Source organism: Microcaecilia unicolor, chromosome 3, assembly GCF_901765095.1.
Source record: "Microcaecilia unicolor chromosome 3, aMicUni1.1, whole genome shotgun sequence".
In the NCBI taxonomy this organism is placed as follows: domain Eukaryota; kingdom Metazoa; phylum Chordata; class Amphibia; order Gymnophiona; family Siphonopidae; genus Microcaecilia; species Microcaecilia unicolor.
Genome location: NC_044033.1, coordinates 285,443,856 through 285,470,141, shown reverse-complemented (window position 1 = coordinate 285,470,141; position 26,286 = coordinate 285,443,856). Strand labels below are relative to the sequence as shown.

Sequence of the window (26,286 nt, the reverse complement as noted above, 5' to 3'; positions counted from 1 at the left end):
GTTGCCTCTGCGATATCTCGTATTTGGCATTGCTTCCCCTCCTTGTAAAATCGCAGCACAAAAGGGTGGCCCCAGCGATATTTAATCCCCTTGTCTGTCAAAAATTTCGTGAAGGGTCGGAGTTCTGCCCTTCTTTTCAAAGTAGCCGCCGCCAGGTCTTGGTAACATTCAATATGGTATGTGTCCCATTCAAATCCTGGCGTGGAGCGCGATGCCTGCATGACTTGTTCTTTTAATTTAAAATCGCTGAAGCATGCAATAATATCTTTTGGGCGGTTTGATGTTAAAGTTCCTAAAGCTCTGTGGGCCCTCACCAGTTGGATTGTAGCAGGGTCTCTTGTGATTTGAATGTTCTGGAGCAGCGCACTCACAATTTTTTGAACTGTCTGTTCACAATCTGTATAGTGTGGTGTGTCTGGCAGACCCCTAAATCGCACATTGCATCGGCGGCTCCGATTTTCAAGATCTTCTATTTTGTCCCAGACTTGCTGGGTATCTTGTCGGGCCTCGCGGTGCTGGGAGTCGAGTGTCTGGATTAAGTCTGTTTGTTCCTCCAGGCGGTCTTCTATTTCAGTTACTCGTAGGCCCAGCGCGCCTATTTCTCCGCGTAGCTCCGCCCCCATCGCGGCGATGTCTGCCCGCACTGCCGTTATTATTTCCGTTTTTATCTCCTGCAACCAGCCCCGTATTTCCTGCATATTTGTATCTTCCTGGATCCGTCCCTCCCCCGTGGCGAATAGCGACGGGGAGAGCGGCGGGGGACTCCCCCCTCGGGACTCGGATTGGCGCTGTTCGAGAGCTGGCGTGCTTGAACTCGCGGCTGGGCCCGTATACGCGAATGTTTGTAAGTCGACTGCTGGGGCTTTCGAGGTAAGCATCTTTCGCTTACCCTTGGTTTTAAATGCTGTTTTCTTGCGTTTCTCAGTCGCGTTTGCTTGTTTTTCATGCAGTGGGTTTACTGATTGTTTGGGGCTGATCGGAGCTCGTGGCTCAGGCAGCCATTTCGGGTGGTGACGTCCACAACCCCGTTTTTTAAGGGTCGGCAGAACTCTAGCTTGTAGCCGTCTCTGATGACTTCCAGCACCCAAGCGTCTGAAGTTATTGTGGTCCACTCGCCCATAAACGAGGACAGCCGTCCTCCAATCTGCACTGGGGCGTGGACCAAGGCCCCGTCATTGGGTACGAGACCCTGGGGGAGGACCGGAGGGAGCACCTCCGGGACGGCGGTCTCTGCGAAAGGAATGCTGCTTGAGGGAGAAGTTCCTCTTGAAGGAAGAGGGGGCAGAGGAGCCCGACCTGCCCGGGCGGTACCGACGGGCTTCCTGAAACCGTCCTCTGGAGGTACCAGGGCGAGTACTAGCCCGAGCCCTGACCTCTGGTAACTTCTTGCCCTTAGACGTGCCGAGATCGGTCACGATCTTGTCCAGCTCGACCCCAAAGAGCAGCTTGCCTTTAAAAGGCAATCTAGCCAGGCGGGATTTAGAGGCGTGGTCAGCAGACCAATGCTTCAGCCAAAGCCACCGCCGCGCAGAGATTGTCTGAGCCATGCCTTTAGCTGAGGCTCTCAAGACATCATACAGCAAGTCTGCCAAATAGGCTAAGCCCGATTCCAGGGCCGGCCAATCAGCCCTCAAGGAATGATCCGAGGGGGAAGCCCGCTGCACCATAGTCAGGCACGCCCTAGCCACATAGGAGCCGCAAACTGAGGCCTGCAAACTTAAAGCAGCCGCCTCAAAGGACGACCTTAAGGCCGCCTCCAATCTTCTGTCTTGGGCGTCCTTTAGGGCCGTGCCACCTTCCACTGGCAACGCCGTTTTCTTAGTCACCGCAGTGATTAAAGAATCCACGGTAGGCCACAGAAAGGCCTCACGTTCACTTTCAGGCAAAGGATAGAGGCGGGACATAGCCCTAGCCACTTTAAGGCTCGCTTCCGGGACATCCCATTGAGCCGAAATTAAGGTGTGCATGGCATCATGCACGTGGAAGGTTCTAGGCGGGCGTTTCGCCCCCAGCATAATGGCAGAGCCAACAGGGGCTGAGGGAGAGACGTCCTCCGGAGAGGAAATCTTCAAAATGCCCATGGCCTGCACTAACAGGTTGGGCAAATCCTCTGAGCTAAAGAGCCGCGGGGATCCGTCTCCTCCAAGGAATCCGCAAAGGACCGTTGGGAGAACTCAGATACGCTGCCCTCATCTACATCGGAGGAGACAAAGTCCTCCAAGGCCTGGGAATCAACCCGAGGGCGTTTACCTCTGGGAACCTCAACCTCTTTACCAGACGAGGGAGCAGGGGCAGCGTTTTGCATAAGGAAGGCCTGATGCAGCAGCAAAACAAACTCGGGGGAGAAACCCCCCAGACTGTGCACTTCCGCAGCCTGGGCAACAGCCCTAGACGCACCCTCAACCGGCGCTCGCAAGAGCGGGGGAGAGACATGCTGCGCATCCAAAATGGCGTCCGGCGCGACACTCCGCGAAGGAGCCGCGCGGGAAGAGCGGCGCTTAACTTTAGCCGCTTTGGTGCCGTCGCCCAAATTAAGGGCGTTCATGGCATTAATGTCTCCAACCTCAAGGGCGGCCCAAGAAGAAGCCGTCCGAGCCGCGTGGCCGGCCAAGATGGCGGAGGCGAGGAGCGGGGGATGGGCGTTTATGGCGGGAAAAACCGCCACGCCAGATGAAGGACCGGGACATTCATCGGTCACGAAACTGTCACCCAACAAGGGCGAATCAGGCTTTAAGACCCCCGCATCCCCTCTAGAAGCGCTCAAGCGATCCGGGGAGCGACTCTTTACGCCCTCGCCCTGCGACGCCATATGCCACGTGGAGATAAATCGGGGAATCCCCTGCCCGCTATAAAAAGGTAAAAATTACCTGCTTTCCGCTCCGAGCTGTAACGACCTGGTGTCCCAGTGAGTAGCTGCAATGAACGTTTAAATAAACGTCGAAATAAACGCCTTTAAGGACGTTCAAAAATTTTTTTTTTTTTTTTTTTTTTTACGGAGCCAGCGGGAGGGGGGAGAAAAGGAGGGACCTGGCACCACCAGGTTTGCACTTGCTCAAAAGAGCCCTCAACCCCAGGCACTCAACAAAACCTAAAAATTAGGCTTGGAGGCCTAGCCAGAGCTGCTGCTGTGTGTGACCACCACCTGCTGAGATAGAGAACATACTGAGGAGTTTCCGGCAGCACATGACCACATATAGGGAGGCAAAAGTTTGCTCTCTATCTCCACCTGCTGGTAGATGGACACAACCCACCAGTCTATGGATTGATCAGCATGATGATATGGAACATTGCTTTTGACTCGTAACCACTTGTAACCACTCGCCTCCACCTACCCTCCTCTCTTCCTTCCCGTTCACATTAATTGATTTGATTACTTTATTTTTTATTTTTATTTTTTTGTCTATTAGATTGTAAGCTCTTTCAGCAGGGACTGTCTTTCTTCTATGTTTGTGCAGCGCTGCGTACGCCTTGTAGCGCTATAGAAATGCTAAATAGTAGTAGTAGTAGTAGTCCCGCTTCCCACCACCGGCTCTGGCACAGACCGTATAAGTCTGCCCAGCACTATCCCCACCTCCCAACCACCAGCCCCGCCTCCTGATCTTGACTAAGCTCCTGAGGATCCATTCCTTCTGCACAGGATTCCTTTATGCTTATCCCACGCATGTTTGAATTCCGTTACCGTTTTCATTTCCACCACCTCCAGCTGGAGGGCATTCCAAGCATCCACTATTCTCTCCGTGAAAAAATACTTCCTGACATTTTTCTTGAGTCTGACCCCTTCAATCTCATTTCATGTCCTCTCATTCTACCGCCTTCGCATCTCCGGAAAAGGTTCGCTTGCGGATTAATACCTTTCAAATATTTGAACATCTGTATCATATCACCCCTGTTTCTCCTTTCCTCCAGAGTTTAGTTCAGCAAGTCTCTCCTCATATGTCTTGTAACGCAAATCCCATACCATTCTCGTAGCTTTTCTTTGCACCGCTTCAATTCTTTTTACATACTTAACAAGATACGGCCTCCAAAACTGAACACAATACTCCAGGTGGGGCCTCACCAACGACTTATACAGGGGCATCAACACCCCCTTTCTTCTGCTGGTCTCTATACAGCCTAACAACCTTCTAGCTACGGCCACCGCCTTGTCACACATAATTAAACTCTGGAATTCATTGCCAGAGAACGTGGTGAAGGCGGTTAGCTTGGCAGAGTTTAAAAAGGGGTTAGACGGTTTCTTAAAGGACAAGTCCATAAACCACTACTAAATGGACTTGGGAAAAATCCCCAATTCCAGGAATAACTTGTATAGAATGTTTGTACGTTGGGAAGCTTGCCAGGTGCCCTTGGCGTGGATTGGCCGCTGTCATGTACAGGTGCTGGGCTCGATGGACCTTTGGTCTTTTCCCAGTGTGGCATTACTTATGTACTTATATGTACTTATAGGCGGTGTAGGTGGTTAAATGCTGAATGTGCCGGACACATAAACCCAGATATTCAATGATTGTTCAGGGACACGGCCCAGAACTGAATATCTGGGGATAATGCCATTGGCAGTTAAAAAAAATAAAACAAACTCACCACCACTAGCTGAATATCTATCCCTTTGTAAATAGTGTGTATTTGCAAGAGGGGCATATACATGGTCGAGTTTGGGTGGGGCTCAAACATGTGAGCCCCATACCAAACATGTGGCAATTAAGTGCTAACACTTGCACCTGGTCTAGGGCTGGCAAACGTGCTCCCACCTAACATTTGTGTATGCATATACCTGGTTACAGTAATATTCAATGAAGGAAATAGGTGCCTATCAGGCTTATTTTCGAAAGAGAAGGACGCCCATCTTTCAACACAAATCGAAAGATGGATGTCCTTCTCACAGGGTCGCCCAAATCAGCATAATCGAAAGCCGATTTTGGACGTCCTCAACTGCTTTCCATCACGGGGACGACCAAAGTTCTCTAGGGTGTGTTGGAAGCATAGCGAAGGCGGGACTTGGGCGTGCCTAACACATGGACGTCCTCGACTCATAATCGAAAAAAGAAGGGCAACCCTGACGAGCACCTGGACGACTTTACTTGGTCCTTTTTTTGTTACAAGCAAGCCACGAAAAGATGCCCGAACTGAGCAGATGACCACCGGTGGGAATCGGGGATGACCTCCTCTTACTCCCCCAGTGGTCACTAACCCCCTCCCACTCTCAAAAAAATTCTTTAAAAATATTTTTTGACAGCCTCTATGCCTCAAATGTAATACTCAGGTCCATCGCAGCAGTATGCAGGTCCCTGGAGCAGTTTTAGTGGGTGCAGTGCACTTCAGACAGGCGGACCCAGGCCCATACCCCCCCTACCTGTTACACTTGTGGTGGTAAATGTGAGCCCTCCAAAACCCACATCTAGGTGCTCCCCTTCACCCATAAGGGCGATGGTAGTGGTGTACAGTTGCGGGGAGTGGGTTTGGGGGGGGGGTTGAGGGGCTGTGCACACACGGTAAGGGAGCTATGCACCTGGGAGCAATTTCTGAAGTCTACTGCGGTGCCCCCTAGGGTGCCCGGTAGGTGTTCTGGCATGTCAGGGGGACCAGTGACCTACGAATGCTGGCTCCTCCCACGACCAAAGGGCTTGGATTTGGTCATTTCTGAGATGGGCGTCCTCAGTTTCTATTATCACCGAAAATCAGAAACAACCAAGTCTAAGGATGACCATCTCTAAAGTTGACCATCTCTAAGGTCGACCTAAATTTCCAGATTTGGGCGTCCCCGACCGTATTATCAAAACGAAAGATGGGCGTCCATCTTGTTTCAATAATATGGGTTTCCCCGCCCCTTCATGGGGACGTCCTGCGAGGATGTCCTCAGAAAAACTTGGGCGTCCTTTTCAATTATGCCCCTCCACTTTTCTTTATAGAAAAGAATCCTACCATGCCTCCTGTTATAGAAATGCCCTCCACCTGCCTAACACAGAAGGAAGTAGGGAATGGGCAGGTAGTTACTGCAAATAGCAGTTAATGTCACCCGAATAACTGTACTACATTATCTACCATTCAATTAATGTGCACTAAGATTTTTTTTTCTCTGCATTACCTGAATGGAAAATGCTGGGCATACCACCAACAGTTAACACAAAGATTTTGACGTTACCACATTTTAAATTTGGCTCTTAAGCCATGGTAACTACAAAACGTTCCAGCAAATTAGTAAAAAGGCCCCTTAATAAAGAGAAATAGATTATTCTGACCAATTAGAATGATTAGTACATGCTGGAATGACTGAAGACATAACAATAACATATTTCATACGTAGCATCCAATTCCCAGTTTATACCCTTAATTTGAATACTTTTCCATTTCTCTCTTTACAACATACAAATTTGTTTTTTGCACATTTTTTTTTTTTTACTTTGAATGAACTGAACATACATAGCACGGTCCACTTAAAGAAGTAAATACCTCATGTTCTGCTTGGTAGACTTTTACTGTGATATTCCTCTCAAAACCAACAATGCTATTATCCTGGAAGACCCCAAGTCTGGTGATGATGATAGGATAGAGGACACGGAAATTTACGCTTACAGCTCTGTCCTCTGATAACACTGAGGATGCGGCTTCAGGTATAATAAATACTTCCATCTCCTGCTTCAGAACTGCAAATTTGGAAAAAAGTACGAGATGAAACATGGACTGGTATAAAGAGGAGATGGGAATGCATTTATAAAAAGAAGGAAGAAACAAAATCAGGGCTTAGCAATTACACACCAATTATCCAGCTGGCAAAACCATAGCAGCCCAAATGTCATGTCTTTTCTTCCAAGGCACCACCATGAGGGTAATTCTATAAGGGGGCACCTAGATTTAGAAACTAGGAAAGCACCAATTTAAAACCTATTCCATAATTAACAGTTGACACGTACTACATCCTATATAATAAAATGCACCTCCAATGTTCTGAAGCCGAGAAAGTGAAGCCTTCAAGCCTTGAAGCATTCCTGCAACGTTCCGGAACTACGTGTCGTCAATTGAGGAGATGGAGCCTTACAGAGCGCACGAATGCTTCAAGGCTTGAAGGCTTCACTTTCACACACACACACTCACTCTGTCTCTCACATACACTCTCTCTCACACACAGACTCACACACACACTCTGTCTGACACACACTCTGTCTGTCTCTCTCTCGCTCATTCTCTCTCAAACATACACACTCCAAGGAAAGGGGGGCATGGAACACGCTGGGGAGGAGAGGGAGGGGGCATGGAACTCGGAGGGAAGGGGGGGCCAAGAACTCGGAGGGTAGGAGAGAGAGGGGGAGGAGAAAGAGGGAGAGGAGAGGGAGGGAGGGGGGCCTGCATCTCGCATCTCGGATGGAAGGGGGGCCTGGAACTCTGAGGGGAGGGAGGGAGGGAGGGGGTCATGGAACTTGGAGCCCACCCACACACACACTCTGTCTCTCACATACACTCTCTCACACACTCACTCTCACACACACATACACTCTGTCTCCAGGGCCGTGCTGATATGGCAAGCGGGGGGTAAGCTCCGCAGGAGGGCGCCGACCTCTGGAGGGCGCCGCCACGGTACTTTTACCAGAGCTCCGTGCCGCCGAGGCCTTTAAATCTTTTACCTCTGGTCGCGGCAGCGTCAGTGAAAGCGCTGCCGACGTCTCCCTTCCCTTCGCGCTGGTTGGTTCCCTCAGTGTCCCGCTGTCACTGACGTCAGAAGAAGGTGGGACACTGAGGGAACCAACCAGCGCAAAGGGAAGGGAGACGTCGGCAGCGCTGTCACTGACGCTGCTGCGACCAGAGGTAAAAGATTTAAAGGCCCAGGGTGCAGAGCTGAGGTAAGGGAAGGGCAGAGAGGCATGGATGGGAGGGCAGAGAGGCATGGATGGGACGGCAGGGCCCAGGGAGAGGACAAATTGCTGGAAATGGAGGGGAGGGGAGAGAGGAGGATTGCTGGCTATGGATGGAGCAGGGAAGGGCAGAGAGGGACAAGGATGGACATGGATGGGAGGACAGAGCCCAGGGAGAGGACAAATTGCTGGAAATGGAGGGGAGGGGAGAGAGGAGGATTGCTGGCTATGGATGGAGGAGGGAAGGGCAGAGAGGAACAAGGATGGACATGGATGGGAGGACAGGGCCCAGGGAGAAGACAAATTGCTGGAAATGGAGGGGAGGGGAGAGAGGAGGATTGCTGGCTATGGATGGAGGAGGGAAGGGCACAGAGGGACAAGGATGGACATGGATTGGAGGACAGAGCCCAGGGAGAAGACAAATTGCTGGAAATGGAGGGGAGAGAGGAGGATTGCTGGCTATGGATGGAGGAGGGAAGGACAGAGAGGGACAAGGATGGACATGGATGGGAGGACAGAGCCCAGGGAGAGGACAAATTGCTGGAAATGGAGGGGAGGGGAGAGAGGAGGATTGCTGGCTATGGATGGAGGAGGGAAGGGCAGAGAGGGACAAGGATGGACATGGATGGGAGGGCAGGACCCAGGGAGAGAGGAGAAATTGCTGGAAATGGATATAGAGCAAGAAATGAAGAAGAAAGGAGGAAAGTAAAGAAATAAATGGAAAGGAAGCCCTGGAAACGGAGTTAAGAGGACAGATAGCAGCAGAATCAGAATGATCAGAAAAAGAAAGTCACCAGACAACAAAGGTAGAAAAAAATCATTTTATTTTCATTTTAGCGTTTGGAGAATTTACATCTGCTATCTTATTTTGCAATGTACAGCAATTTGTTTCTAAGAATATTGCTGACAATTCCTTTCAGTGTGGCAAGTGGTGAGCGATCGTTTTCACGGGGGAGGGGGCGCCAACTAATAGTCTGCAGGGGGGCGCCAGAGACCCTAGGCACGGCCCTGTCTGTCTCTCACACACTTTCTCTCTGACACAAACACACACACACACACACTCTGTCTGTCTCTCTCTCACTCGCTCACACACACACTTTCTCTCTCAAACATACACACTCCAAGGAAAACCTTGCTAGCACCCGTTTCATTTGTGTCAGAAATGGGCCTGTTTTACTAGTTACTACATAATACTAAAGCAAGTGGGTGAAAATGTGCCTCTCTGTAAGGTGCAAATACTTAGACCAGCAATAAAGCAGATGAAAATACTTGTGCCTAGATTGCAAAAGACCACAGTAGAATAGCCAGATCTGCAATTTTGGGTGGGCTTGAACCCAAAGTAAGTGGGCCCAACATTTTTCTGACTCCCTCTCCACCCCCTCCAGTGACTCCCAACTGAAATTATAAATGCCTGAGCTGGCAGGGATTCCCAAGCCCTGCCACCAGAATTCCACCCTTGCTGTGGCTGGTGGGGGTCCCCAAGACCTGCCAGCTGAAGAGCTCCTCCTCCAATGGTGAGAACACTTCCCTCTTTTCTGCAGTCAGCGACACTATCCACAGGCCACTGTTGTGCCAAGCATGTGCAGGGGGCCAGCAAGGCAGCACGTAGACAGTGCTATCGATTGCAGAGCATAGGGGAATGTTCTGGCCAACGGAGGAAGAGTTACATAAGTACATAAGTACATAAGTAGTGCCATACTGGGAAAGACCAAAGGTCCATCTAGCCCAGCATCCTGTCACCGACAGTGGCCAATCCAGGTCAAGGGCACCTGGCACGCTCCCCAAACGTAAAAACATTCCAGACAAGTTGTACCTAAAAATGAGGAATTTTTCCAGTCCATTTAATAGCGGTCTATGGACTTGTCCTTTAGGAATCTATCTAACCCCTTTTTAAACTCCGTCAAGCTAACCGCCCGTACCACGTTCTCCGGCAATGAATTCCAGAGTCTAATTACACGTTGGGTGAAGAAAAATTTTCTCCGATTCGTTTTAAATTTACCACACTGTAGCTTCAACTCATGCCCTCTAGTCCTAGTATTTTTGGATAGCGTGAACAGTCGCTTCACATCCACCCGATCCATTCCACTCATTATTTTATACACTTCTATCATATCTCCCCTCAGCCGTCTCTTCTCCAAGCTGAAAAGCCCTAGCCTTCTCAGCCTCTCTTCATAGGAAAGTCGTCCCATCCCCACTATCATTTTCGTCGCCCTTCGCTGTACCTTTTCCAATTCTACTATATCTTTTTTGAGATACGGAGACCAGTACTGAACACAATACTCCAGGTGCGGTCGCACCATGGAGCGATACAACGGCATTATAACATCCGCACACCTGGACTCCATACCCTTCTTAATAACACCCAACATTCTATTCGCTTTCCTAGCCGCAGCAGCACACTGAGCAGAAGGTTTCAGCGCATCATCGACGACGACACCCAGATCCCTTTCTTGATCCGTAACTCCTAACGCGGAACCTTGCAAGACGTAGCTATAATTCGGGTTCCTCTTACCCACATGCATCACTTTGCACTTGTCAACATTGAACTTCATCTGCCACTTGCACGCCCATTCTCCCAGTCTCGCAAGGTCCTCCTGTAATCGTTCACATTCCTCCTGCGACTTGACGACCCTGAATAATTTTGTGTCATCGGCGAATTTAATTACCTCACTAGTTATTCCCATCTCTAGGTCATTTATAAATACATTAAAAAGCAACGGACCCAGCACAGACCCCTGCGGGACCCCACTAACTACCCTCCTCCACTGAGAATACTGGCCACGCAATCCTACTCTCTGCTTCCTATCTTTCAACCAGTTCTTAATCCATAATACCCTACCTCCGATTCCATGACTCTGCAATTTCTTCAGGAGTCTTTCGTGCGGCACTTTGTCAAACGCCTTCTGAAAATCCAGATATACAATATCAACCGGCTCCCCATTGTCCACATGTTTGCTTACCCCCTCAAAAAAATGCATTAGATTGGTGAGGCAAGACTTCCCTTCACTAAATCCGTGCTGACTTTGTCTCATCAGTCCATGTTTTTGTATATGCTCTGCAATTTTATTCTTAATAATAGCCTCCACCATCTTGCCCGGCACCGACGTCAGACTCACCGGTCTATAATTTCCCGGATCTCCTCTGGAACCCTTCTTAAAAATCGGAGTAACATTGGCTACCCTCCAGTCTTCCGGTATTACACTCGATTTTAGGGACAGATTGCATATTTCTAACAGTAGCTCCGCAAGTTCATTTTTTAGTTCTATTAATACTCTGGGATGAATACCATCAGGTCCCGGTGATTTACTACTCTTCAGCTTGCTGAACTGACCCATTACATCCTCCAAGGTTACAGAGAATTTGTTTAGTTTCTCCGATTCCCCCGCTTCAAATATTCTTTCCGGCACCGGTGTCCCCCCCAAATCCTCCTCGGTGAAGACCGAAGCAAAGAATTCGTTTAATTTCTCCGCTACGGCTTTGTCCTCCTTGATCGCCCCTTTAACACCATTTTCGTCCAGCGGCCCAACCGACTCTTTGGCCGGTTTCCTGCTTTTAATGTATCTAAAAAAGTTTTTACTATGTATTTTTGCTTCCAACGCTAATTTCTTCTCAAAGTCCTTTTTTGCCCTCCTTATCTCCGCTTTGCATTTGGCTTGGCATTCCTTATGATCTATCCTGTTACTTTCAGTTGGTTCTCTTCTCCACTTTCTGAAGGATTGTTTTTTGGCTCTAATGATTTCCTTTATCTTACTGTTTAGCCACGCCGGCTGACGTTTAGTCTTTTTTCCCTTTTTTCTAATACGTGGAATATATTTGTCCTGAACCTCCAGGATGGCGTTTTTAAACAGCATCCACGCCTGATGCAAGTTTTTTACTCTGCGAGCTGCTCCTTTCAGTCTTTTTTTCACCATTTTTCTCATTTTGTCGTAATCACCTTTTCTATAGTTAAACGCTAGCGTACTTGATTTCCTAGTTTCACTTCCTTCAATGCCAATATCAAAACCGATCATATTATGATCACTGTTATCAAGCGGCCCTCGTATCGTTACCCCCTGCACTAGATCATGAGCACCACTAAGGACTAAGTCTAGTATTTTTCCTTCTCTTGTCGGCTCCTGAACTAGCTGTTCCATGAAGCTGTCCTTGATTTCATCAAGAAATCTTATGTCCCTTGCGTGTACAGATGTTACATTACCCCAGTCTATATGCGGGTAATTGAAATCCCCCATTATTATTGTGTTGCCCAGTTTGTTTGCGTCCCTGATTTCCTTTAACATTTCCGCATCCGTCTGTTCGTCCTGGCCAGGCGGACGGTAGTACACTCCTATCACTATCCTTTTCCCCTTTGCACATGGAATTTCAATCCACAGTGATTCCAAGGAGTGTTTTGCTTCCTGCAGAATTTTCAATCTATTTGATTCAAGGCTCTCGTTAATATACAATGCTACCCCTCCACCAATCCGATTCACCCTATCACTACGATATAATTTGTACCCCGGTATGACAGTGTCCCACTGGTTATCCTCCTTCCACCAGGTCTCAGAGATGCCTATTATATCTAATTTTTCATTTAGTGCAATATATTCTAACTCCCCCATCTTATTTCTTAGGCTCCTGGCATTCGCATATAGACATTTCAAACTATGTTTGTTGTTCCTAAGTACATCATGCTTAGTACTTGACAGTATTAATTGGCAATCTTTTGTCTGATTTTTATTGTTATTTAAAGATACCCGATCTACTACAATCTCTTTTGCAACCTCACTATCAGGATACTCTATCTTCCCTGGTGGGGCTTACGAACTGCAATTTTGGATGGGCCTGAGTCCAAAATGGGTAGGCCCAGGCCCACTTGTAGCTATGTCACTGGCATAGATTATAACATTTTATAATCCATAACCATTAGTATGTAGTCCCTGCAAAGAATATGCCATTACATCTATACTTATAGAATGCCACTTAGCCAGAAACTGCTCATTTACATGTGTAGTTGTAGTGAACCATCATTCAGAACTTTCAAGTAACTTTTAAAAACTTTGTATTTGGACTTCCGGTGGGGGTATGGAGCAGTGAAGACGCAGGAAAGAAGTGCTCCAGGGCGCCCCAGATAATCTGCATTCGCATAACCCCGCTCCCCGCCGAGTGCAACAAGCGGCTTGTAATGAGGGTCTCCAGTGACTGCTCAGGAAGTCAAAAGAAATAGAGGCGATACAGATGACATCCAAAACGGTCCGAAAAGAGCCGAAAGAAAAAAAAAACGCGCCACTGAGAACAAAATGGCGGACAGGGTTTCACCGCCGTCACCATCGCCCAGCTCTCTGTGGGCGGCGGAGATCAGAGAAGAGGTAAAGGCAGCGGTCGAGCAGGCGGTGGGTGTGAAACTGCAACTCATATTGGACAAATTGGAAGAATTAGATAAGAGGCATACAAAGATGATAACAGAGCTACAAGTGGTGCAGCAAAGAGTGGGGCAGGCGGAGGAAGACATTTTAAAAGTGTCGGAGGAGCAACCTCGTTTACAGGCGCGACTCACAGAAGTGGAGGCGAAGCTAGAAGATCTCGAGAATCGCTCCCGGAGGAATAATCTTTGCCTAGTGGGGCTACCGGAGTCTCTATCCGAGCGGAACTTGTGCGCCTTTCTAGAAAACTGGCTGCCCAAAGCACTTGAAAGTGCAGAGCTAGCAGGATCTCTCCGGGTGGAGAGAGCCCATAGACTGGGACAGCGGCGAGAAGGATCGGGCAGACCTAGAGTGATTATCTTTCGAATCTTAAATTATGCGCACAAGGTACTAATTTTGCAAACATTAAGAGCAAGACAGAAATTGGATTACCAGGGCACGCAAGTACTTTGCTTCCAAGATTACTCCACTAAAGTGTCTGTGGCGCGAAAGAACCTTTGCCCCTTTATGCACCAAACTATTTGGGCTGAAATATAAGTTTAGCCTGCTTTATCCAGCCAAACTCAAGTTGATTGACAATGGTCAAGCTGTAGCTTTTGAGCGAGTGGAGGAGGCAAACTTATATGTGGATAAGATGCTGGCACATGGGCAGGTTGGCTGAAGCCCAGTTGGCTAATAGATAAAGGAGAGAATGAATATTTAGGAAATTGACAGATGTTGTTGACTGTTTAATGCATATTTGCTGTTGCAAGATACGAATTGTTGGAGCACGCAAAGATCAGAAAGACGAGAGGAAAATCTGGAAAATAAACTGTAGGGGATATGAACGAAGTATGGAAGATACAGGCAAGAAATGGACTTTTGCATGGGACTGAATCATCAACTCATGGAGGCGGTGAGCTAAATAAATAAATAAATAGAAGGGGGAAGGTGGATGGGATAGTCACTTGTTAGAGGGGGCGCTCTAGCCTCGATAAAGCACGAAGTTATGCACAGAAGCATAAGAAGGAGGCGGTTGGGAGGAGGAGGAGGGGGAGGGTGGGGAGGATCAGGGGAGGGCAGGGATGGGTTGGGAGGGGGAGAGAAGGGGGAAGGGGAGAAGGGGAGAGGGAGGGATCCGGTGCACTATGCATGCATGCTGGGCACCCAATGATTTGAAGCAAGAAAGAAAGCAATCTTTAAAGGTAGATCTCCTTATGGAGTACTTTGCCCAGGGAGTGGAGGCTGGGACACTCACTGGGCACAAAGATAGAGAGTCACAACAGCAAGTTAGAATGCATGATCCCAGAATTGGGCAAGGGGTAACTTGACTACGCTGCAGGTGATAACATGGAATGTGGGGGGTATACACTCCCCGATTAAACGGCAAAAGATACTGAAAGCCCTGAATGATAAGAAGGTTTCAATAGCGTTTTTGCAGGAAATACACCTCACAAGGGAAGAGCATGCCTAATTGAAGAGATGGTGGGTAGGAGACTGGATCGATACCCCAGCAGTAGGGAAGAAGGGAGGAGTAGTGACATTAATTAGGAAGGGGCTTAATGTGGCGATAAAGAGAGTATTGGCCGATCCAGGAGGGCAGTATGCAGTGGCGTTCCTAGGGGGGCTGGCACCCGGGGCGGATCGCCGATTCGCCCCGCCCCCCCGGGTGCAGCGCCCCCACCCCGATGCAGCGCGGACCCCCCCCCCCCAGCGAAAGGACACCCCCGCGAAGGAACCCCCCCGCCGGGTGCACGCCGCCGGGGGGGGGGGGGGGTGCCGCGCGCCTGTCCTCCGTTGTTCCATGCTTCTTCTCTGCCCCGGAACAGGGGACACTTAAGTATCTAGGGGTCTACATACCAAGGGACCTAGTAAATTTATATAAAGAAAATATAGACCCATTGAAGAAACGTACTGGGGAGTTGTTGCAGGTTTGGCAGGGCTTGCCTGTGTCCTTGCGGGGAAGAATCACTATGTACAATATGTTCATTTTTCCTAGATGGACATATGTTTTTCAGATGATTCCTGCTACACTGGGATATAAAGAGGAGAGGTGGCTATATAAAACACTCAATGTTTTCTTGTGGCAGGGCAAACGAGCACGTATAGGATTAAAGAAACTCATGAGACCTTGTTTGAAGGGGGGGGCTGGGACTACTCGACATAAAGCTTATAACAATGGCTTGCAATTTGCGCCATTTATCCGATTGGTTCCACTCGAGGGAGTTCTTTTCTTGCACTAGTGTGGAAACCTCCCTGATGGCCCCAATGGGATTTGCCTATTGGCTTCACGCTGCATCGGAACAGTTACCAGCATTGGGACCATATGGGTTTATTGTGAATCCCTTGCGTAAAGTATGGAAATGGTTGGTCAGGACATATAATTGGAATAGTGAAGTATCTCCACTACTGCCTATTAAGGGTAACCTGGCATTCCCAGAGGGGGGAAGGTCTATGTTTAAGAACTGGGGCTTTTGTGGCATTCAATATCTGTTTCAGGTGGTGTCTGAGACAGGGACTGTTAAAACATTTCAAGCCCTGTGTGCAGAATTTGGTCTAGGACAGAAGGATTATTTCCAATATCTGCAACTCAGCCACTATATTAGTTCATTGTCCTCATTGGACCTCACACAACAAAAGTGGGAATCCATAAGTGAACTACTAGACCTGGAGGCCCAGTTAAAAGTACCGCTCCGGTATTTACACCACCACCTCAGAGACCTTCAGGGGACCCTGGACTATAAGTTAGTGTCACAACAGTAGCACCAAGAGTTGAGGTGGAAGCCAGATCCAGAACAGATTAAGATGTGTTTGACCAGTATATACCAGGTGACAGAGAATGTGGCATGGCAGGAAATGCAATTTAAATTTATTATGCGTTTATACATATCGCCACACAGAGCCTATAGAGCAACACTGAGGGCTACAGATGATTGCCCCAAATGTGGACATGTAGGAGCCTCTCTGGGACATATGTTTTGGTTCTGTGCAATGGTGACCCCTTTCTGGACAAATATAGGACAGCAAACATCACAGATGTGGAAGGCACACTAGCAGCCAGCACCGGGTCAACTATTTGATGTGTACAATGTTCGTGGCATGTCACCGGAAGGGTTCAAAGCTTTTCTGAAAAGAGCGGTCTTGATGGGCAAGAGAGTTATACTACAATTGTGGCTGCAATCGGACCCACCTGGAGTGCCACAATGGTGAGGAGCCATGATGCATTGTTGCATGCTAGAAAAGAAGAGAGTGGGAGATTTGGCTTCGAGGAGGGGAGACCAGTTTTGCAAAACCTGGCTACCATTCTGGGACACTGTGACACCCATGGTGAGAAGTAGGATTTTGAACTGTTAATAGGATCGGTAGGGAGGGTGGTGTGGGAGGGGAGGTTGGGGGGGGAGAGGGAGAAAATGTAAAATCGATGACAATACTTGTGATGTTTATCAAACAGTTTGTACAATGCAAGGCAGCATATCACTGGATGTACTGTGTCTATAGTTCATCAATAAAAATTGTTAAAAAAAAAATGTTGAACCATAAAAACTTTGTATTTCTCCCAGGCTTTCAGGCATCAGCACTCGGCAAAATTCAAAGATTGAATTTTTTTAAATTTAAATGAAGTCTTTATTGAACATTTAAACAAGTAAACAGATATATCAGGAACATTTCCCTGTAGCACATGAACTTGCAATGGTCAAGATTGCATACAGCTCGACAACAATTTTTTCAGTTTTATAAGAAAACCTCCCCCCCATCCGAACCCCCCCTGCCAACCACTGTCTAATTCCACCTCCTACCCCACCCCCCAGAGCCCCTCACCCAACCCCCTCCCCCCACCCCCCCCCCCAGAGCCCCTCACCCAACCCCCTCCCCCCTACCCAAACCTACTAACAGCAGTTTTTCAAGAAGGGCACCCATATCACCTCCCACTTAGACAGCGAGCGGGCATGCACCGCCCGGAGTCTCTCCATTTCACAAATATACCATAACTTATTTAACCACCTCATCAAAAAGGGGACATCTGCAGACTTTCAAGAAGCTGCGATCACCACACGTGCAGCCACATATGGGACAGTCTAACCAGAGTCAAGTACCAGCGATATAACACTTTAACCACATTCTCCTGGAAAGGAACATAGATGGAAATCTTAAACCAATTTTTCTCAAAAAAGGACCAATCAGCATCCCCAATACTCATCACCAATTCCCGATGCCAATCTTCCCTATGAGCAACATTCTTCCTCATTTGCCTAAATTGATAAGAATAAAGACACATTATGAGAGTCAGCACACAAATCTTCCAAAAAGGAATCCTCGCGAAGTATTCGGGCCTTTATTTCTTTGGAAGCAAGGAAATGACACAACTGAAAATAAGCAAAGCGCTCATGGGAATAGAGAGCAAATTGTTCTTTCAGCAAATCGAATGACAGCAAGCAATCATCCTCAAAGAGCTGACCCCAGGTTTCAAAGCCCATCGATACCCACCGCTGAAAAGCCCCTGAGGAAAGACCCGGTAAAAACAAGGGATTGTGTGCAATCGGAGATAACTGTGAGAGTAACAAATCAGGCTTAGCAAAAAACCCATCCCAATAAAAGAAAGTGGAGCTAATTGAAGGACACAAGTCCCCATGCAAGAACCTAAGTCTCTTGGGAAGCCACATCAAAATTCAAAGTGGACACTCCCCCACTGCAGCTTGCTCTATACGGACCCATAATTTATGCGGCAAAGCATGAAACTATTCAATCGCAGCCTTCGCTTGAGCAGCTTTATAATACCACAAGACATTTGGAACACCCAACCCCCCTCCCCGGCGGTATCCATATAATAAAGTTCTAGGCAACCGAAGACGCTTGTTGGCCCAAACAAACCTCACCGGTCTATTCTGAACATTAGCCAAAAAAACTACAGGAAACCTTTATAGGTAGGACTTGGAAAGGGTATATCAATCGAGGCAAAACATTCATTTTTAAAACAGCAATTCTACCCAACCAGAACAAGTCCGATGAATCCCATCGCTCCAGATCTCTATAAATCCCCCTCAAGAGAGGTGGATAATTAGTCAAAAACAAATCCACTGGGTTAGATGTGATAGTAATCCCCAGATAAGTTATACACCCCATTACTCACTTAAAGGAGAATGACTGTTGAAGTGATTCCAGGACCTCACACGAAACCCCACCCGCCAAAGTTTCAGACTTTTTCATATTCAATTTAAACCCAGAAACCAGAGAATAGGCGTCCAAACGTCGCATCAAGTTAGGAAGAGACATTAAAGGTTTCGTTAAGGACAGAAGCACATCATCAGCAAATAATACTAACTTATACTCTCCATCCCCCACAGCAATACCAGCTATAACCTGAATAGAATAGGATCTGCCTGAATAGAAATCACCAAAGGCTCCATAACCAATGCAAAAAGCATCGGTGAAAGAGGACATCCCTGTCGCGTACCCTGATACAAAGGGAACATCCGTACCTCCATTAACACATACGCACGCCCTAGGTGACGTACAAAGAGCCTGTATCCATCGACAGAATCCCGATCCTATACCAAACCGCCCCAGCACCTGGTGCATGAAAGGCCAATGAACCCGATCAAAAGCCTTTTCGGCGTCCAATCCTAACAAACATACCGGAATTCTGGCCTCCCTTCCTAGACACATGCAGCAAATTAATCATACGACGCACATTGTCCATCGCCTGGCGATGTGGAACAAATCCCGTCTGGTCCGGGTAATCAACTCAGGCAAAACCTTGGCCAACCTATTAGCTAAAACCTTTGCCAGAATTTTATCATCAGAATTTAAAATTGAAACGGGACAATACGAAACACATTGTGTCACACCTTTACCCGGTTTCGGAATCACCGCAATCCAGGCTTCCATCATAGACGCAGGAAAATCACCTTCCTCTAACACCCCATTCAAAACCTCCGCCAGCAAGGGAGCCACTTCCCCACAAAAGGTTTTATAAAAATCATTAGGTAACCCATCAAGACCGGGCGACTTCCCCACCGGAAGTGCTCTAATCACATTTTTAACCTCCTCCACCGAAACCTGACCCGCAAGTGCCTCTCGTTGACCAACTGACAAAGATGGAAAAGAGCAGGAAGCCAAGAACCCATCAATCTCTTGCAAAGATGGAGAAATATCAGGTGTATATAAAGACTGGTAAAAGGATTGAAACTCATCTCGAATCTCACTCGAATTAGTCACCCCCTTGCCCATATGATCCCGCACCTTAAGAATAGTTCTCTCAACTCTACGCTGACACAATTTAACTGCCAAAGTTGTACTAGGTTTATTGCTAAATACAAAATAAGAATGCCTTTGCTGATCTTGGAAGGAGTGGCCTAGTGGTTAGGGTGCACAAGTTCTCATAAATACCTTACCCCTACTCTAAAAATGTATATATATATATCACTACTTCACTCCTGGTCAAGTTACAGTAACTGCAACATTACAAAGAGATGAACACTTCTAATGATTTTTAAGTGTTTAAAAAAATATAGGCTTAAGCAATCGTACTTGGGTTAGTGATGTTCAGAAGTCTGCAAGAGTAAGGATCTTCTCGGTCTTCCACAGGTATATCACAACCATGAGCGCCTATAATAAACTTCACCTGTACACTGCAAGATAAGGCACATTTCATTAACATTTCTCAACATAAGTATAGCAAGTAAAAAAATATATATCACAATTCTGGCTCACTTATACATTCATGTCACATTCTCCATAAATAATTTTTAAGTTTCAGTAAATGGCCTTCCAATGGCTTAACTCTTCCCAATGATCATGGTTTGAGTTACTGTTTTTAGATCCCACTGCTGCTCCTTGAGATCTTGGGCAAGTCACTTAACCCTCCATTGCCTCAGGTACAAATTTAGATTGTGAGCCCTCCTGGGACAGAAATATCCAGAGTACCTGAAAGTAACTTCACCTTGAGCTACTACAGAAAAAGGTGTGAGCAAAATCTAAATAAGTAAATAAAAATCCAGAGGTGGGAGTAAGTGACGTCACCGATGTAGCCGGTAGCCTGGTTGCAGAGCTCCGCGGGTTAAAGATTAAAAAAGTGTGGTAAACCCCGATAAAGCGCGAGGAATTCCCCGCAAAAGAAGAAGCAAGATAGCTACAGTGAATGGCGGCCAAAAAGAAATTGGCAAAATTTAAATATGCAGGGGAATCGCCGAGGGTAGCGAGTAAGGTGAAAACACCACTTCCCCCGCGTGGAGCAAAAATGGCGCCGGACGATATGGAGTCTGATAATGATAACGAGGAGCAAATCGTTGGTGAGATTGAAGTGGAGCGGAGCGAAATTATACGATGGTTTAAAGAACTTAAAACAGAGATGATTAATACCAGGAAAAGCATCCAAGCTGCAGTTACGGAGCTCCGCGAAGAAGTGAAAGATATGGGCGGCCGAATGGTAGAGACGGAGGAGCGGATTGAAACGATGGCGGGAGAGCTGCAAACTATGAGGAAGAGTGCTTATAAAGAACAGCAAGAACGAAACATCATGGAGCAACGTTTGGAGGATTTGGAAAACCGCTCGCGGCGGTGTAATCTGAGAATTAAAGGCATCCCTGAAGAAGTGCAATTCAGGGACGCGGAGAAAGTTGTGCAAGAGATTTGTGACTTTATTTTGGAGCATGGAAAGGATCCTGAAGAAGGGCCGGAACGGCCTGCAATAAAAATTGATAGAGCTCATCGGAGTTTGGGGCCGCAGCGGGGGGATTACCCTCGAGACATAGTGGCATGCTTCCACGAGTTTCAGGTGAAGGAAGCGGTGTGGAGTAAAGCACGTGCATTGGGAGAAATCAAATGGCGCAATGTGCAAGTGCAGATTTTTCAAGACCTGGCGAGATCTACTCTGCAAAAGAGACGAGATTTTAAAGATATTACGAGATACTTGCAGAAGGCTGGCCTGCGCTACAGATGGATATATCCTAAAGGTTTGTTATTAACAGTGGGAAGCCAGACAAAGAAAATATTGCAACCTGAGGGAGCATGGAAGATTCTGGCTGCATTAGGATGTACAGACCTGCCGGAGATATCTGAAGCTTCCCAGAATACCAGCAAAAACAGGCCCCCTAATAGTAACGGGGGCTGGATTACACAGGGTGGAGGAAAAGCTAACAAGAGTCCACCACGAATGAATAATGAGCCTGAAACAGCCGCAGGCACCTGAAAAGAAAAACTAATAGAGGGCAATGGCCCGGAGTTAAAGTTGAGTAAAAGCACTTCTATATCCAGTGACTTAATGTTAAGATTTATACAAAGGTTTTGGTATATAGGGGTTCTTTGGGGGAATGAATGGGGGGAAAAAAATGATGTATGCTGATGAGTGATGGGGTTGGTTGGGGATAAAGAATGGAAAGGGAACCCATCGGAACGACACTTCCTTAGGGATATCACTGGCAGTTAAGGCTAGTGAACAGGCGAGGGGATTATCTGGGAGGGGGGAGGGACAGGGGAGGGCAGGGGAGGTGGGAGGGATAACAGTTGGTTCGTGGAATGTAAATGGCATGAATACTCCAGAAAAAAGAAGTATCATAAACAGGGAAATTCGTAAAATGCAATGGGATATCAGTATGTTGCAAGAGACACACATTCAAAAGAAAGATGAGCGGTTAATACAATATAAGAATATGGGGAAGAGTTATTTTTTGGCGGACCCTAGAGGGGGGAAAAAAAGGAGGTCTTGCAATCTATATCACGAGCAGACCTATTCAGAAGGACAGGGTAGGTGCATTGCGGTTAAAGGTAAGATCAATAACCAGCTAATCACTTTGGTAAATATCTATGCACCTAACGAGGGACAGGGGGCATTTTTTGAGACCCTAAGGATAGAATTACTCCAATTTGTGGCAGGAAATGTAATCCTAGGGGGAGATTTCAACTGGGCATTAACAGATCTTGATTACTCTAAGGGCAGGAAGGGTGGTAGACAGGCTAATACGTCTAAATTACTAAGACTGGTTAAGGAGCTAGACTTAATCGACGTTTGGAGAATGCAGCACCCTGGGCAGCGGACCTACTCCTTCTACTCTCACGCGCAGCGCTCTTACACACAGATAGACACAATCTGGGGATCCCGCAACTTATGGGGTAAGGTTCGGGACTCTGATATTGGGAGTATACATTCCTCGGATCATGCCCCTATCTGGATCTCATGGAGGGGATTGGGGAGAGAACGGGGACAAACATTTTGGAGATTAAATGAATCCTTGCTGGATTCTGCAGAGGCATGCGGGGAAATTCGAATGGTGATACAGGAATACATGGAGCACAACGATACAGGGGATGTAACGGATGGGACCCTATGGGATGCCCTGAAGGTGGTAGTAAGAGGTCATCTGATTAGGAAAGGTAGCCAGTGGAAAAAAGAGGGTCAAATACAGGAATTGAGGGTACGACAAAGATTGGCTTTTCTGGAAGCCCAACACCAGGGAGGGCGGTGTCCTGAAGCAATAAGGGAGCTGCGAGAATGCAGGGCAGAGCTACAACAAATACAAATTAGACAGATGGAATACCATAGAAAGCTAATAAGACAAAAATTCTTTGAATACAGTAATAAAGCTGGCAGGAAGTTGGCGCGCAATTTGCGACAAAGGGTAGTGGGAAATACTATAACTAAACTAAAGGGAGCGGGAGATTGTTTGATGTACCAGGACAAAGAAATTAGGGAACACTTTGCCCGATATTATGCCGCCCTTTATTCATCAGAAGCGAAAATTACAGTGGAGGAGATCCAAGAATATCTAGGACGGATGGGGCTCCGTAGCTTAAATGAGCAGCAGAGGGAGTTCCTGGACAAACCCATAACGTCAGATGAGATAGATAAAATTATTAAGGGTCTGAAAGGGGGTAAAGCACCTGGACTAGACGGCTACACGGCTAAATTCTACAAGGTATTGGGACAGGAGCTAAGACCACTCTTAGTGCGGGTAGGGAATGAATGCTTCAAATTGGGGACCCTACCGAGGAGCATGTATGAGGCGGGGATTACAGTTCTTCCCAAACCCGGGCGGGACCCAACAATATGTGGTTCATATAGGCTGATTTCCCTTATAAATATAGATATTAAAATATTGGCCAAGGTAATGGCAGAGAGGATTAATAAATTCCTTCCTCAGCTAATTCACACGGACCAAGCAGGCTTTATACCTAAGAGACAAGTAGCTGACAACATTAGGAGGACCCTAAATATTATTTGGGAGGGTCAAAATAGGGATGAGACTTTGGTGCTTTTAACAACTGACGCAGAAAAGGCCTTCGATCGGGTTGAGTGGATCTACCTATGGGAGGTACTAAAAAACATGGGATTTGGCCCAGGGATCATATCTTGGCTAAGGGGATTATATGCGAGACCGGTGGCCAGGATAAAGGCGAATGGAGGATATTCGGAACAGGAGCAGATACAAAGGGGTACCAGACAGGGCTGTCCCCTCTCTCCCTTGCTTTTTGCTATTGCAATCGAGCCTCTTGCACAGAAGGTTCGGGAGACAGCTCAAATAAAGGGTCTCTATGTGGTGGAGAGGGAGCATAAAAGAGCTCTGTTTGCAGACGACATTCTTTTCTACGTGAGTCAACCAGAGGTGTCGTTAACATACATCTGCAAAGAGATCAAAGTTTTTGGGGAAATGTCTGGATTTAAAGTCAATTATGATAAATCAGAGGTTTTGGATGTTGTGGGGCTTCCCTCAGATACTGAGGCTCTGTTGGAAAAATTTCCCTTCAGGCAAGTGCGGGAGAATTTTAAATACCTGGGCATTTGGATAACTAGGGATCTAACAAAGTTATATGGGTTAAATTATGCTCCCCTGTTTAGGGAGCTGCGCACAGACATGGAAGAATGGTCTGCTGTCCTGGTGGGGTAGGATAGCGGTGGTCAAGATGAACTTGGTCCCGCGAATGTTGTTTCTTTTCCAAACGTTGCCTCTGGAAGTTCCACCAGTGGTTTTGAATAAATTACAGTCAGATATTTCACGGTTCGTTTGGGGGGGTAAGAGAGCAAGAACATCGAAAATAATTATGTGGAAGGGAGTAGAGGAAGAGGGAAGAGGACTACCCAACTTAATATGGTACTACCAAGCAGCACAATTGAAACAGGTGGCGGAGTGGAGCAAAGGAGATAGATCACCAGTGGCGATCTTAGAGCAAAACCTGGTTTCAAGGGGTAATTTGGAGAAAGGTGTATGGGGGTCTGGACAGATGTATAGTTTACCTCAGGGGACGATTAGCCCCTTTGTGTCTCACTTGCAACATACCTGGGATGTATTAAAAAATAAGTTCCGGAAGGGGGTGAAAACCTCTACTTTGGCCCATATTACCCATGAAGATGAGTTTCACGTAGGACAAGAGGGGGGGGGGGGTATTTCGTGAGTGGAATCGAAAGGGCCTGCGGAGATTTAGGGATCTTATGTCGGATGGGGTAATGAGAGACTTCAAGACACTAAAGAGGGAAGTTTGATTTATCAGAATCCGATTATTTTGCATACATACACGCCTATTAGACACGCAGTTCCCGGTAGAACCAAAGTGGTGTTTGCTGGGATGGAGAAATAAAAGGGGTCAGAAGTGGCAGAAGCGGCTCAAAAGACTGGGGTTGGCAGCCACTAAGCTGGAAATAGCAGCCCATTGGAAACAAAGACTGGGTCCTACAATCACAGATTGGACAATAAGAATCAAGCACATTGTGGGACTAGAACAATTGACTGACAAAAGACAAGGCAGATATAAGCCAGATGCGAAAGAATGGACTCAAATAGATCGACTATGGAGTAGTGAATTACATGTACAGGTGATTTAATCAAGATGGATTAAGTTGGGAGCAGGGGAGGGGGGGGGAGTAGATTTGGGAGGGAGGGTGGGTGGGTGGGGAGAAAATTATCAAAAATGATTGTGATTTACAGTTGTTGTTGGACTTGCTGTATTTGGAATATTAGAGCAGTCAGCTGGCTGCACTGGCAAGCATTGTATTTTTCCATTATGTTGTGTTCAATAAACATTTTCAAATTAAAAAAAAAAAAATCCAGAGGTGGCTGGTTCAAATCCCACTGCTGCTCCTTGTGGTCTTGGGCAAGTCACTTAACCCATTGCCTCAGGTACAAATTTAGATTGTGAGCCCTCCTGGGACAGAGAAATATCCAGAGTACCTGAATGTAACTCACCTTGAAAAAGGTGTGAGCAAAATCTAAATAAATAAATAAATAATATATTAATGTATTTATTGTTAGTGATGCATTTTGATTTATTTCTCTACTTAATTGATGTGCTTAGTTTGCCAAGGGAAAATTAGGTTCTTACCTTGGTAATTTTCTTTCCTTAAGTCACAGCAGATGAATCCATTAACTGATGGGTTGTATCCGCCTACCAGCAGGTGGAGATAGAGAACACTGAAAGACCATAGTGCCTCTAGGACGGCTAGCACCAACTGCCTTCAGTATTTGAGATTTCCAAAGCAAAGTGAACCATAAAGGTATAACAACATAAACTTTCCTCACAGCAAACAATCGCCCCATAACAGGAGCATCAAAGGAGGGACGATCTCAACCTCCTGCAGTAGAACATCATGTAGAAATTCTGATAACTGTTTTCCAACTTCTCCCAATGAGATTTATATCTGCATGAAAGATCTGAACAAAAAAAAAAACAAGTCAGACAGGGAGGGATCATGGATTGATCTGATGTGACTAAAGGAAAGAAAATTACCAAGGTAAGAACCTAATTTTCCCTTCCTTGGCCACACCACGAGCCAATACTTGAGCTCCAAAAACAGCGTCCTGCTTCGCTGCAACATCCAGCCTGTAATGCCGGGCAAAAGAGAGCTGAGAAGCCCAAGTAGCCACACTACAGATCTCTTGAAGAGAGAGTGCACCTGTTTCAGCCCACGAGGAGGAGATGACTCTCGTGGAATGTGCTTTAAATGCTTCAGGCAGAGACCGACCTGAAAGCAGATACACAGCAAAAATGACTTCCTTGAGCCAACGGGCTATAGTGGCCTTATTATTATTATTATTTATTACATTTGTACCCCGCTCTTTCCCACATACAGCTGGTCCAGT

At 46.9% G+C, this 26,286-nt stretch overlaps 1 protein-coding gene across 4 annotated transcripts in view; it reads right to left on the bottom strand.

The window, feature by feature from the left end:
• B3GALNT2 (beta-1,3-N-acetylgalactosaminyltransferase 2) overlaps positions 1-26,286 on the bottom strand; it is a 362,190-nt gene that overhangs the window by 313,146 nt on the left and 22,758 nt on the right. For all 4 annotated transcript variants that reach the window (XM_030198137.1, XM_030198139.1, XM_030198138.1 and 1 more), the window contains exons 3-4: positions 19,748-19,848; positions 6,445-6,638 (exon numbers count right to left, since the gene is read on the bottom strand). In XM_030198137.1, coding sequence (XP_030053997.1) covers positions 6,445-6,638; positions 19,748-19,848 — 295 coding nt within the window. The remainder of the gene's footprint in view (positions 1-6,444; positions 6,639-19,747; positions 19,849-26,286) is intronic.